Genomic DNA, 15,696 nt, shown 5'->3' with positions numbered 1-15,696 from the left:
ACTGCCTTCACCTCATCCTTCCTTATTTCTCCTCCATTCTCCTCACTCATCACTCTCATTTTCTTCGCATTTCCCACTGCAGCTATCTTTCCTTCCCTATCCTCCTTCACATTTAGCAACTCCCTAAAATATTCTGCCCATCTTCCCCTTACTGCCATTTCTTCCATTATCATCTCTCCATCTGTACCTTTTACCTTTTCTTCCCTACTTGATTCGCCTCCTCTTCCTCTCTTAATTTCTTTCCAAAACATCTTTTTATTACTTTCAAAATTTTCTGTCATACTCCTACCCCATTTCACATCTGCTCTCCTCTTTGCCTCCTTTACCTTTTGCTTTACTTCTCTTTTCTTTTCTTTGTACGTCTCATATGACTCCCCCGTCCTCTTTTGTAACCAATCTGTGAATGCTCGCTTCTTCTCTTCTACAACCTTCTTTGTTTCCTCATCCCACCATTCACTACCCTTTCTTCTATTTCCCCCTGTCCTTCTTGTTCCACACACCATCCTTGCACACTTTAAGACTCCCTCCTTGAACCATCCCCATTCCTCCTCCACACCCATCTCTGCTCCATCCTTTACTCCCTCCCACTCCTTCAGCTTCTTTTCGTACTCCTTCTCCTTTTCCTTTTCATTCAAGGAGTTCACTCTAAGAACCTCCCTACCTTTTGTCCCTTTCCTCTTCCTCCATCTATCCTCCACTCTCAACTTACCTTCCACCAAAAAATGATCTGATATTCCCCCACCCTCTCCCCTTAGCACATGTACATCCTTAACTCTTCCTATCATAATCCTATTTACCACTACATAATCCATTAGCGCTCTATCTACCACCCTTCCCTCCACCACCCTCTCCCATGTGTACTTATGCTTGACTTTCTTCCGAAACACTGTATTTGCTATCATCAACTCTCTTTCTAGACACATTTCCACCATCAACTCTCCACTACGATTCTTTCCTGGAACTCCACACTTCCCAACCACTCCATCGATTGGACCATTTCCCACCCTAGCATTAAGGTCTCCCAATACTATTACATTGACATTTCTTCCTAAACCCTCTATGCACTCATTTAAATTTATCCAAAAGGCCTCCCTTTCTTCCATGCTCTTCTCACTGCCAGGTCCATATGCACTTACAAAGACCCACATCTCCTTTCCCAGTTTCACCTTCATCCACATTATCCTTGAGGAAACCTCCTTCCACTCCACTACCTGTTTACCTATCTCCTCACTTACTAGTATAGCCACCCCTTCCCTCCCTCGCCCTCTCTTCACTCCTGATAACCTCCCACTTACACTCCCAAACTTACACTCACCCTTCCCTTTCAACTTAGTTTCACTCAAAGCCAACACATCCATCTTTCTTCTCACAGACATACTACCTATCTCTTCCCTTTTACTCTCATCTGTACCACATCCACGCACATTAAAAGACCCAAACCTTAGGGTCTTTAGGTATTAGTTCGTCCACATTTGGAATATGCTGTTTCTGTATGGTCACCGAATCTCATTAAAGACATTGACAGACTGGAAAAAGTACAACGGCGAGCCACAAAACTGATTCCAAATATAAAAAATAAATCATACGAAAATCGACTAAAACACATGAATCTGTTTTCCCTAAAAAAGCGTAGACTCAGAGGTGACTTGATACAGGTCTTTAAGATTTTAAAGGGAATTGACAACATCAAAAGTAACAAAATTTTCACATTGAATGAGAATCAGACAAGAAACAATGGTCTCAAACTGTCCGGAAATAGATTCAATTTGGAAATAGGTAGAAACAACTTTGCCAACCGTGTAGTTAATGAATGGAATAAACTTCCTGCACAGGTAGTGCAATGTAGTTCAGTTCCAAGCTTTAAGAATCATTTAGATAAATACCTAAGTAAGATGCTGTAATGATTATAATTTATCTTATATTATTTGTTTTTGTTTTGTTATCATTTGTCTGTCTGATTTTCATTTATTATTAGTTATATGTCAATTTATTATTATTTACTATTTACCTGTTTGTTTATTATTTAACTATACCTATGCATTTATTTATGTATTTTATTTGGATCAAAAGGTCTCCTGTCGGCATGCTCCGCCTTTGTAATCCTTTGTAAACATATACTGGATCTTCTGTGTAGTAATTACATCCAGGGCACTTGGTATATGGTACCAGACCTGTTCTTTGTTGGTATTGTTGGGAGATGACCTTGTTTTAGGTGTGCTGTGTATCTTGGGAGTGATTTCTGCTATGGGCTAATGGCCTGGAGTGCTTGATGTATTTATAGATCTGGTTTTGAGTATCAATTGAATACCCCATCAACAACCCTTCCTTCTACCATCAGATCCCATGTATATTTATGATAGGCTCTTTTCTTGTGGAAAGATGATGTAGATATATTTGGAAAGGGAATTGATGATTGCAAACATATATTGAAAATTATTTTAGGCAAATGAGAGAATAGGTATATATATATATGTGTTTGCAATCATCAATTCCCTTTCCAAACATATCTACATCATCTTTCCACAATCATTTTTACAGGACACCTCAAACCTCCCTATTACTCTATCTATAGGCTTATCTCCTACTCTGGCATTGAGACCCCACAACACCACTATGTTCACATTCCTCTCAAAGCTCTATACAACCCTTTAAATTGATCCAAAATTAAGTTTCTTTTTCCTCTTCACTTTTCTCACTACCAGGGCCATATTCACTCACAAAAACTTATATCATTCATCCCAATTACACTTTTGACAACATTATCCTTGAAAACACATACCCTTATCTATGCAAATGACCTGATAAATAGTGGAAAATAGCTTCTAAGAACACCCAAGTCTACTTAAACTATAATGGGATGATTATAAATAAATTGCTAATAGTTTGATTTGTTCTTTTATGCAAATGTACAGATTGGGTGTGAGTTTGTGGAAGGTTTGCAATGCGTTTTGGAGATAACCGAAGCCCCAGAGGTGATGGTGGCAATTGTGGATATTCTAAGGGAATTACATGAACATGACAGTGATGTTCTTAAAGAATATTTTCAGGTAAGTGCAGGTATTTTTCTTTTAGAAAATTGACGAGGATGACAACGTTTATATCATTAGACTGCTCAAGAGCTATCAGTCATACACAGGGTTGGCTGATTTTTATCATGATGATTTAAATCAGTGATTTAAATCAAGATTTAAATCAAATGATTCTTTTAAAAAAATCATCGATTTAAATCAGTATTTACTTCTGCCCAAAGCAATATGGAATGTAAATGAAAAATATAAAAACAAACATAATTATACCTGCTTTATATATTTCTGAGAAATAGAACACTAAATGTTTCTTTTTACTGTACAGTACAACAAACATTTTCACATCCATTAAGAAAGAAATCAAAGGGTTTTATTTGTAATGAATGAACTGAGGACTAGAATGTTAAATCACTTGCTTTTGCAATAAAAACATAAAAAATCCACATGCTATTGAATAAGGAAATCAAAAAGGTTTACTTAAATGAGCTATACTTATTACTTTAAGTAATGAATTTAAAAAAGAAAATTATTGCAGCCTGTATTCAGAGCAAAAGCACACTGACTTTATACTAAATGCTTTCTTTTATTGTACAGTTCAACAAAAAATTTCACATCCATCAAGAAAGAAATCAAAGGGATTTACTTGTAATGAGCTAAGGACTACAATGCTAAATCACTTCCTTTTGCAATAGAAAAAAAATCTACTTGCTATTGAATAAGGAAATCAAAAAGGGTTACTTATAATGAGCTATACTTATTTCTTGAAGTAATGAATTAAAGAAAATTATTGCAGCCTGTATTCAGAGCAAAAGCACATTGAATTTATTCTGTAAAAGCAATCTTCTTTTAAAAAATAATGAAACACTTCTCTGAAAGTAGTTCAAAATTTTTTTGAATATAAAAAAGTAAGGTTTTTAATTCTTTTGACAATGAATTTGGTTCTTTTAAGCATCCTGATCATTATTATCATCATATACATCCATTTTGTGTGCATTCATAGTTTTAAACAAAAACACCAGTTTTGCAGCTTTTTCTGTTCCCAGCCGGTTCCTTAATTTTGAATGTACTATACCATAGCTTGAAAAAACTCGTTCAACCCCTGATGAAGAAGCCACTGCAGACAGTAGTTGTTGTGCTGCTGAAATGACATCACTATCTAACACATTTGAATGTGACCTCCACCATTCAACAGCTGACATAGACTTGGTCACAAAATCACTGAACTTAAATGCATGGAAAGGAGGCGATTTGGCTTGAAATTTCATGATGACTGGGACAAGTGAAGGAAACCTTTCATTAGCATAGTCCATTGCATTATTCACTTCTTCTTCACTAAGCAGTTTTCCTTGAAGGGAAGGATGAATTAGGTTTGCAAGAAGATGAGCTTGTGTTATGACTTGGTCATACCTCTTTCTCACAGCAGTTAGGGCATCTCTGCCATTGCTTAAAGTTGTGATTAATTATTTCCAAATGTTCACTGCTTCAGCAATTGTACATTTATCACTCTGTGCTTTGTCTAAAGCCACAGCTATTGGTTCTAGTCGTGCAAGTAGGTCCTCTGCTGACCGCTTCAGGGTTAAGTTAGACACCTTTTCTCTAACTCTGACATCAATTTGCTCCCTATCAACTTCACATATTTTCATGAGAGCTGGCCAGTTCTTTATATATGTCTTCAGACAGTTACACATGGTATTCCATCGTGTGTCTTGAGGCATAACAAGACGTTGCTCACCTTCCTGACGATATCTTGCAGAAGCATAATGATTGTTTCTAAAGTATTTTACTATATTCACCACATGCTCTTTAATATTGTCAATTTCCAGATCATGAGCCAGAAGATTCAAAATGTGTGCAGTACAGCCATAGGTCACCAACTTCAGTTCATTTTCCTGTTCTAACAGTTTCCTCATTTTATTTACATTAGCTGCATTATCTGTAACAACACTGCCAACATGACAGTCAAGTTCTTCTTTACACTTCTGAATTGCTGATTTTGAGAGCTCAAACATGTTATAAGCAAGTGAGAGATGATGCAACACTGTAAAAACACCTCAAATGTATTTTACACTAACATATAGAATATATATATAACTTTCACAATATCTTTTATGCTGATTATTAATAAAATCAAAAAACTCTGATTTAAATAAATAAAATCTGATTTAGATAAAAAAAATTCCGATTTTTTTTTTTTTTTAAGATAAAAAAAATCACCAACCCTGCATACATACATACATATACCAAGGCTTTTTCCCCCTGACAAGGGAGGTAGCCAAAAAGGAAAAGGCATAAAATCATTCCCACCCATTCCATCCCAGTCAATCTTGGAATTTCTCATGACACATATCAATCCCCCTAGACATTTACTTGCTTTTCTCACTACAGTCTATCTCCACTCCACTCCTCATTTTTTTGCCACATGCAACCCTAAATATTTAAAACTGTCCACTTCCTCCAGCATCTCTCCTTTAAAGTGTAACCAGTTTGAAAATTGAAATTGTCTGATTTTACCAGATTAAGTTTTTAGTTTTACAAGGGGACAAATGTGAGTGTTGTAGTTTCTCTTACAAGGGAGGTAGCCAAAAAAACAAAGGCATAAAATCCACTCCCACCCATTCCATCCCCATATACTTCACTCCCATTCACTCACATCCCTCCCTCTTATCTTGGCTCTTCCTGGATGATGGGTTGTCCCTGCATCTCTCCCACTGCCCTGGGTCAGAGGAAGGCTTATAGGAGGGTTTTGTTTGAGAGGATTGGGAGAGGAACCAAATTAGTAATTAGTGAGGAACAGTGTGGGTTTAGAACAGGTAGGGGTTGCATGAATCAGATTTTTGTGGTAAGGCAGGTATGTGAGAAAGCTTTAGCAAAAGGTAAGGATGCTTTTTGGGCCTTTATGGATGTAGAAAAGGCTTATGACAGGGTAGACAGAAAGGCATTGTGAGAGGTTTGTAGATATATGGGATTGGGGGAAAGCTGTTAAGAGCAGTCATGAGTTTTTCCAAGAGAAATAGAGCCAGCGTTAAAATTGGAAAGGGAGAAAGTGATATGTTTGAGGTAAATGTGGGGCTGTATCAGGGATGTGTCATGTTCCTGTGGCTATTCAATGTGTACATGGATGGGGTGGTGTGGGAGGTAAATATGAGGGTAATGGGCAGGGGACTGGAGATGGTTAAAGAAAATGGAGAAAAGTAGGAGGTGAGCCAGTTGTTGTTTGCTGATGACACTGCACTTGTGGCAGGGTCAAAGGAGGGATTGACCTCTTCAATACAAGTCAAATTCTTGCATGCAGCATTATGAAATATAGAGTTACAGTTGTATTACTTGTTCCCTTTAACAGTGTTAGTAAGCACAGAAATTGCAATCAAGCCTGTTCACAGAATACGGGGGTCACTTAGCTATGACTACAAAATAGATATAACCACGATGCTTACGCTGGCATCCTTGTATACATACTCGCACCTCGTGACACTGACATTGTCATTATCATATGGAAGGGGTTAAGGCAGTTAGTGACAGAGTTTGGGAAGGTTTGCTATAGGAGAAAGCTGAAGGTGAATGTGGATAAAAGTAAGGTGATGAGTTGTACAAGGGGAGAGGATAGCAGCAAATTGGAAATGAATACTAAGGGAGTGAGACTGGAGAAAGTGGATAGCTTTAGATACTTGGGTGCGAATGTGGCAAAAAAGGGAGGGGTGGAGGTGGAGGAAAAATATAGATTGAGAGAAGCAAGTAAATGCCTTGAGGATTAAAAAGTGGGTGCTACAATAGCATGAGGTCTAGCACACTATAGTGTGAAGTCTACCTCCCGTTAGCACTATAGCGTGAGGTCTACCATTTTTATACATTTATTTTAGTGATAAACATATTTTGTACATATCCTAGGAATGACTTAGATAATTGGATTTCTAATTATATTCATATTAAAAGAAGAAATATAAAAATAAAGATGTTATCATATATTTCCATACATTTATTCTATCGCTACACACTTAGTACATCTCCTAAGAATGACACAAATAGGTTAGGTTAGGTCAGGTCACTTGGACAGGTCACGTTTTTTTATGTATTTGGGCAGGACACATGTTTGATGGATATGTGAGGTAAGCGTCCTGGGGGAATGCGGATCATGCGGTAGACCTCAGGCTGCACCTGGGTAGGCAACATATGGCGGTAGACCTCATGCTATAGTAGCAACAAAATGTGTAATGAGAAATAGATAGTTGGGAATGGATACTATGAGGAGATTGTATAAAGGAGTGATTTTGCCAACAGCACTTTATGGGACAGAAACATGGAACATAAGAGAGGAAGAATTTAAATGTGTTTGAGATGAAATGCCTGAGAAGTATGGTAGGGGTTACTAGGCTGGATAGAGTAAGAAACAAGAAGGTGAGGAGGAGAGTGGGGATGGAAAGGGAGTTGGGAGAAAGGGTTTATGAAAGAGTATTGGAATGGTTTGGACACATGGAAAGAATTAGTAAAGAAAGTTTAGTAAAAGAGGTGTGGAAGGCAGAGGTGGGGGAGTGAACCTGAGGGGGCAACTAAGGATGAGATGGAGGGATGGGGTAAAAGTGACACTGGTAAAGAGGGGAATGTCTGTTGAGGAAGGAAGGGAGAAGACAGAAGATTGAAGTGAGTGGAAAATGGTTATGTATGGATGATGATGTGATGCATGGTGAGGGAGTATATGTGAATGATATTTTGATGCAGCCCAAAGGGATTTCTCCCCATCTTCTCTTCTGCATGAGGGGATGGAAGATAGGGGCTCACCGATTAAATGAAGCAGCCTTGCTCTGGATGTGCTGTGCCTTGCTACATTGCTACTGACCCAGGGCAGTGGGTGAGATGCAGGGATGACCCATCATATAGGAGGAGCCAAGAAAAGAGGGAGGGAGGGGTGGTGAATGGGAGTGGAGTATGTAGTGATTGAAATGGATGGGAATGGATTTATGCCTTTGACTTTGGCTACCTCCCTGTTAAGGGGAAAAAAAGCCATTGGTATATGTATATATGTATGTATATATTTGTTCTCAGGTTTTTAATATTGTGTTATTTTCCTAGGATATTGTGGACATTCTGGTTGGATGGCACATTGACTATGCCCAACCCCAAGAAGTAACACGATATGTGTCAGCAGCCTTGCTAAGCTTCACGCAACTTTGGGCTGTCAATGTATCCTTTGCAACAACACTTCTTTCACAGTTTGTGGAAGATATGGTGGATGATATAGAGGTAAAGTTTTTCCTAGTTTGAATACCCAGTGAGCAAAGCATAATATGGAAATATTTATTATATATTTAACTCTTTCTCAGACATTTCTTGGGCCATTGAATATTATGAATATTTTTTTCTAATTTTACTGAATAGGAACATCAGAGAAAGATTGGTGATCAGGTTGGTTATGAGGAGTCCTTTAATCCCTCTATTTGTGCTCGAAAAGTTGCAACTTTTATTCGGTAAGTGTGTTTTAAGAGATAGTTGTATTTTATAACATTTGCACTACAGTCATATTACTAATATATAAATTAACTTAAGCTCTATATGTATATGTTACATGTTGGCAATGTTTTAAGAAAAAATCATACACATTTCAGAGTGTTTACCACAGTTCTACAGTGCTTAGGTCCTCAGGCTGGTCCCTTAGTCAACATAGGATTAACAGAGAGCTTTTTGGCAGAGTCCTTTACAAAAATGGTGACTGGTGCCAAAGAGCTGATGGAATATCATAAAGAAGAAACCTTACTGGAGGCCTTGAACCAGGTTTGGATAGATTTGTTGTTAGATTTATGCATGCATTCTGAGTGTGGAATCATTAAGAATGCCACTCAAAAGAAAAGTATGGGGAAGGATCTATGGGCTAATAATTATTTTGCCATGAATTCTTATGCATTTCAGACTGCACTTGTTCTCATGTCACAAGCCCAAAGTGTTCCTGAACTTCAGACTCAGTTCTGCAAAGTATTAGAACTACAACATCCTTTAGCAGGTCATCTGTGCTTCAGTGCCACTTTGTCATATTTAAATCTTGCAACACAGGTATTTCATGACTTCTTCCATCTTTGTTTATATGTGTGAATTGGAACGTCTAGTTGCCCAAAACGGATGTCAAAGTTTTTATGAAAAATTCCAGACTTTGCGTCAGATTGGAGGTAGCCTTTCGCCAGATTTTATCCATAAATTGGTCGGACCTGAGTCGCCATTGCGGAAACTTCGTCTGTCGACTTACAAACCTGTTTGGCAAGGAGTCGTAACTGTATACCATGCCATTCTTAGTTTGAAAAATGTCCCACTTCTCCAGGAAGCTTACAAATACATCCTTGCAGACCTACAGGTATTCTAAGCAGTTGTGGTTTATTCATGAATCGCTCTCTTCATAGATGTATCACCAAATAAGCTAGATTTGATTATGGTATTCCTGTGATAGATTCTTAATTTGAAGATAGTGATCCTGTGAATAATGATGCACATATGTATTCATAGTTGGCCCAGAAAGCACTGATACCAGACAGCAAGGAGTTTGCATCAACCTCTCTTCTTGAAGGGTTGGAGTATACAGAACAGGAGGCACCCATACTTGTCATGTACTACATGACTGTCTTAGCTGATGTAAGTAATACAACCATTTCATTTTATTTAGTTATTTATGTATTTATTTTTATTCAACATGAATAATTTTGTGAGTTTTTATGGGGGCTGCAAATCATGTGATAGTGGGCTGTAAGGAATGCAAGATGTTTTATGTAAATGTTGGTGTGTGTGTATTTGTGTATGTATATATATATACATATATATATATATATATATATAATATATATATATATATATATATATATTTTGCTACCCCCCATGTAAGGGGGAAAAAGCCTTTGGTATATGTATGTATGTATATATATATGTATATGTATATATACATATATATATATATAATATATATACATATATATATATATATGTATATATGTATATATATATATATATGTATATATATGTGTATATATATATATATATATGTATATATATATATATATGAATGATGATGATAATATGGTTTAATGTCATAAACTCCCCCCTTATAGAGGGCTAGGATGGTGCCCCTCACAGAGGACTTTGTAGCATGGAATTTAATGAACCATGCCCTTGGGTCAACTTTGCAGGTGGCAAGATTCGAACTGCCATCCCCTTGACCTTTGTCACAAGTAATGACGCCCTAACCCACTCAGGCATAATTAAATAAATTCCATGCTATAAAATCCTATGTAAAGGGCACTGTTCTAGCATTCTGATAAGGGGGCTTTTCATATAGATATACATATGTATATGTGTATATATATATGTGTAATATATATATATATAAATATATATATATATATATATATATGTATATATATTATATATATATATATATATATATATATATATATATATATATATATATATATATATATATATATATATAAGTAAAGATTGACAGATATAGAGGTGAGGTGGCAAAATGAAAAGTTAAGGCTAGAGTAGTGAGTTTATTCAGAGCCAGACGTTTCGCCCTCTCCGGTCTTCCACTGATGAAGACCGCAGAGGTTGAAACGTCTGGCTCTGAATAAACTCACTACTCTAGCCTTAACGTTTCGTTTTGTCACCTCATCTATATATATATATATATATATATATATATATTGAAGATCATAGACATTAATATGAAATTGTATATTTTATAGGTTGCTAATACCAGGAATTCTATCATAACAATGTGGGCCTTAAATCCGCCCCTTGTGGATCTCCTTGCTGTGCATCTTTCACCAACAAGTACTCATCTCTCATTACATTATCCAGAGGTAATATACTGTAAATAAGACAGTTTGTGTTATGATTTCTATGCATATATCTCCTGTTAGGGAGGTATGATACTTTCTCCACTATACAAATTAGAGTTATGTTTTGGTGTTTTGGGATTAGCTTGGATGAAGGGTCATCCCATTCTCCTGCCCACTGCCCTGGTCAGAAGCAATGCAGCAAGACACAGTACATCCACAGCAAAGTTGCTTCACTTAATCAACAATCCCCCCTCCTCCCTCATGATGGTGGATGGGAGTGGAATGGGTGGGAGTGGGTGTGTGCTTTTGACTTGGCTACCTCCCTTATAAGGAGGAAGAAACCTTTTGTATATAGATAGTATTGGGATGAAAGGGGTGGGGGCTCAAGTGTTCTTTCCTTCAAGTGAGTTTCACAGTGATTCTTGAAATCATATTTATTTTACCCGTCTATAGGGATGGAATGGGTGGGAATGAATTTATGCCTTTTCCTTTTTGGCTACCTCTCTTGTAAGGGGGAAAAAGCCTTGGTATATGTATGTATATAAAAGATATTATGTAAATGAAGAAATGAAATGGCTGAAGAGATGTTCTTCTTTTCTGCTCTGTCAATCATAGTGAATGAATGAGAAGTGGGGAGGTTATCCATATGGTGATGGGAGTTAAACCAGTTCTGGTTGTCAGGCCTTGTATTGGAAATGCTGTGTCTCACTGCATTACCTGAGCAGTGTGGCAAGAGACAGGGATGACCCTTTGTCCATGAGGTACTAAGTTGGAAGTGATGATGAATAGTATTGGATAGTTGTGATATGGCTTTAAGGTGGGTGTATCATTTGATTTGACCACTTCAAAGACCTTTTGGTGTATGTGTGTATTTACCTAGTTGTATCTTACGGAAAGGGGAGCTGTGCTCATGGTGACCCGTCTTTGTATCTCACAGTGTCTAGTTTGCATGCATGCCTGTGGATTGTAGTTCAGGCAATAGATATACTGTCTGTGGCCACGCTGATGCACCGCCATGTGCACATATACCTACGTATACCAAAACTCCCTTTCTTATAAGAAGGGGTGGCCCAGCCATAATATACACCCACACTTCATCTATCCTATACTCATCCAACATCCATGTAACACAGCCGAGTTTGCTCATTCTGGGAAATGTTTGTATCTGAAAAACACTTACATAAACCTGTATAATTATGAAATGCTTTTAGATTTTTTACATTTTGGCTATATGTTTCTTTCTGACAGGTCCAATATGCAGTGCTGTACCTGCTCTATTCTCACAGTTGCAAACATTCACACTATATAAGTTCAAGTTCACTCGTAGTTGGGTCTTCATCTTTCGTCCCACCATCAGCCATGTCCCCGCCATTTTCCTCAGGACCTCCAGGCCTTTCAGGTTCTTCAGCCAGTGAAAACCTTGCTACCATTTTGTCAGCTATAACTTGCATTCTGAAACAGGTAAGACAAATCTGGAAAAATAGTGTCATAGTATCATAACAGCTCTTGGTAAAAAGAAAATACATTAGTTAAAGTGCAGACTATTATTGGAATTCTTTTAATTTCAGAAAAGTATGGTTGGATCTAACGTACTTTGCCTGTGTGTGAAATGGGCAGCAGATGTCGTGCGAAATGCTGAGTCCTCCTTGCAGCAGCTCATGGAAAAAAAGTTATTTTTGCATATGATTGAAATGCTCATCATGGTTGGCTACCACCATAAGACTTCAGTAACAGCAGAAGTAGCTTTAAGCCTTACTTCAATACTTAAAGTCATGTCACCTCAACAAGTAAGTTATGATGTCAATTTCCAGTATAACATCAGATTATATGAGTCATAGAGCTTTCATAAGTTTTATTGGGTGCAGTGGGCTAGGATGGAACTGGGTTACAATTATTGTCTGTGGTGTTTCATTATCATCAATTGAGAGCAACAATGCTCAGCTGATACTCCTGGTTACATTCTCCATTAGGTTTCCCCAACTGAAACAAGATCTGGATCCCACCCCACATTGCTTCAATCATCACTGCTATCCTCACTGATTTATATATCATCCACAACCCTCCCCTGCATCCTATATAACATCAGATCCATGAAGTACTATACAAGCAGTCTCCACCTTTTAAGTTCCACCATCCACTGGTCCACAAAATCCATTCATGGATCATCCATTTCAAATCTCTATCCTTCTGCTGGCTGGATAGGCTGGATAGAGCGAGAAATGAGGAGGTGAGGAGGAGAACAGGGGTGGAAGTGAGTTGGGAGATAGGGTTGATGAAAGAGTATTAGGATGGTTTAGACACATGGAAAGAATGAGTGAAGAAAGGCTAGTAAAAGAGGTATGGAAGGCAGATGTGGAGGGAGTGAACATGAGAGCGTCCTAGGATGAGATGGATGGATGGGGTGAAGGGGGCTTTGGGGAAGAGGGGAACGTCTGTTGAGGAAGGACGGGATAGGACAGAAGACAGGGGTGAATGGAGAATGGTTGTATATGGATGATGCTGTGATGCATGAGGTGGAATGGGTGGGGGGATGGAGGGTGAGGTAGTATGTGTGAGCAAAATTTGACGCAGCCCGAAGGTATTTCTCCCCGTCTTCTCCTTTTCTGCATGGGGGGACGGAGAGGGAGAGTCGCCGATTTAATGAAGCGGCCTTGCTATGGATGTGCTGTGTCTTGCGACACTGCCTCTGACCCAGGGCAGTGGACAGGGTGCAGGGATGACCTGTCATCCAGGAGGTGCTAAGATAAGAGGGAGGGTGGAGGGAGTGGAGTGTATTTTCCCCTTTACAAGGTAGGTAGCCAAAAAGAAAAAGGCATAAAACCATTCCCACCCATTCCATCTCTAAATACACTCCACTCCCCCTCCACCCTCCACCCTCCCTCTTATCTTAGCACCTCCTGGATGACAGGTCATCCCTGCACCTTGTCCACTGCCCTGGGTCAAAGGCAGTGTTGCAACACACAGCACATTCACAGCAAGGCTGCTTTATTAAATCAGCGACTCCCCCTCTCCGTCCCCCCATGCAGAAAAGGAGAAGATGGGGAGAAATCCCTTCGGGCTGCGTCAAATTTTGCTCACACATACTACCTCATCCCCCATCCCCTCACCCATTCTACCTCATGCCTCACAGCATCATCCATATACAACCATTCTCCATTCACCCCTGTCTTCTGTCTTCTCCCGTCCTTCCTCAGCAGACATTTCCCTCTTCCCCAAAGCCCCCTTCACCCCATCCATCCATTTCATCCCAGGACACCCCCTCAAGTTCACTCCCTCCACATCTGCCTTCCATACCTCTTTTACTAGTCTTTCTTCACTCATTCTTTCCATGTGTCCAAACCATCCTAATACTCTTTCATCAACCCTATCTCCCAACATCCTTACTACCCCTGTTCTCCTTACCTCCTCATTTCTCACTCTATCCAGCCTAGTAACCTCTATCATACTTCTCAGACATTTTATCTCAAACACATTCAAACTCCTTCTCTCTTCTCTCTTCCTCTCTCATGTTCCATGTTTCTGCCCCATACAGTGCTGTTGGCACAATCACTCCTTCATATAGTCTCCTCTTAGCATCCATTCCCAAATGTCTATTCCTCATTATACTTTTTAATCCACCAAGGCATTTACTCACTTCTCTCAATCTACATTCTACCTCCACCTCCACTCCACCCTTTCCTGCTACATTTGCACCCAAGTATCAAAAACTATCCAGTTCCTCCAGTCCCTCTCCCTTAATGCTCATTTCCAGTGTGCTGCCACTTTCACCCCTTGTACATCTCATCACCTTACTTTTCCCACATTTATCTTCAATTTTCTTCATTCACACACTCTCCCAAACTCTGTCACCAACTTCCTCAATCCCTCCTTTGATCTTGCTACAAGTGCAGTGTCGTCTGCAAACAACAGCTTGCTCACCTCCCACTTTTCTCCATTTTCTTTAACCATCTCCAATCCCTGACCTACCACCCTTGCATGTACCTCTCCCACCACCCCATCCATGTATAAGTTAAACTGCAAGGGCAACATACCACATCCCTGACAAAATCCCACCTTTACCACGAACCACTCTCTCCATTTCTAATCCTGACACATGCTCTACTATTCTCATAAAAACTCTTGACAACTCCTAGAAGCTTTCCTCCTATCCCGTATATCTACAAAACCTCCCACAGTGTCTTTCTGTCTACTCTGTCATAAGCCTTTTCCAGATCCATAAAAGCCCAAAAAACATCCTTACCTTTTCCTGTAGCTTTCTCACATATCTATCTTACCACAAAATCTGATCTACGCAACCTCTACCTGTCCTAAATCCACACTGTTCCTCACCAATCACTCCCTCTGTTCCTCTCCTAATCCTCTCAATCAAGATCCTCCCATAAGCCTTCCCAACTACACTTAACAAGCTAATCCCTCTGAAACTACTACACTCACACTTGTCCCCTTTTCCCTTGTAAAGTTGAACTATACAGGCACTCCTCCAGTCCTCCGGCACTCTACCCTCTCTCCAACAAACATTAAATAACCTCACCAGCCAGTCCACCATCACTGTACCTCCTTTTTTTAGACATTCTGTATGGCATCCATCCAGACCAGGTGCCTTACCTGCTCTCATCATCTTAACAACTGCCTTCACTTCATCCTTCCTTATTTCTCCTCCATTTTCCTCACTCATCATGGTCATTTTCTTAGCACTTCCTACTGCAACTATCTTTCCCTCCCTATCCTCCTTCACATTTAGCAACTCCCTAAAATACTCTGCCCATCTTCCCCTTACTGCCTTCTCTTCCATTATCATCTCTCCATCTACACCTTTTACCTTTTCTTCTCTACTTGATTCGCCTCCTCTTAATTTC

General features: G+C 39.1%; 1 protein-coding gene across 8 annotated transcripts in view; it reads left to right on the top strand.

The window, feature by feature from the left end:
* nonC (serine/threonine-protein kinase Smg1) overlaps positions 1–15,696 on the top strand; it is a 139,359-nt gene that overhangs the window by 23,464 nt on the left and 100,199 nt on the right. For all 8 annotated transcript variants that reach the window (XM_076196844.1, XM_076196838.1, XM_076196843.1 and 5 more), the window contains exons 6-15: positions 2,913–3,047; positions 8,091–8,261; positions 8,397–8,485; positions 8,624–8,789; positions 8,925–9,065; positions 9,160–9,360; positions 9,510–9,635; positions 10,745–10,861; positions 12,089–12,301; positions 12,409–12,627. In XM_076196844.1, coding sequence (XP_076052959.1) covers positions 2,913–3,047; positions 8,091–8,261; positions 8,397–8,485; positions 8,624–8,789; positions 8,925–9,065; positions 9,160–9,360; positions 9,510–9,635; positions 10,745–10,861; positions 12,089–12,301; positions 12,409–12,627 — 1,578 coding nt within the window. The remainder of the gene's footprint in view (positions 1–2,912; positions 3,048–8,090; positions 8,262–8,396; positions 8,486–8,623; positions 8,790–8,924; positions 9,066–9,159; positions 9,361–9,509; positions 9,636–10,744; positions 10,862–12,088; positions 12,302–12,408; positions 12,628–15,696) is intronic.

Source organism: Oratosquilla oratoria, chromosome 13 (assembly GCF_046742065.1).
Source record: "Oratosquilla oratoria isolate Oo_2021 chromosome 13, ASM4674206v1, whole genome shotgun sequence".
Taxonomy (NCBI): domain Eukaryota; kingdom Metazoa; phylum Arthropoda; class Malacostraca; order Stomatopoda; family Squillidae; genus Oratosquilla; species Oratosquilla oratoria.
This window is presented reverse-complemented; position numbering and strand designations above follow the sequence as displayed.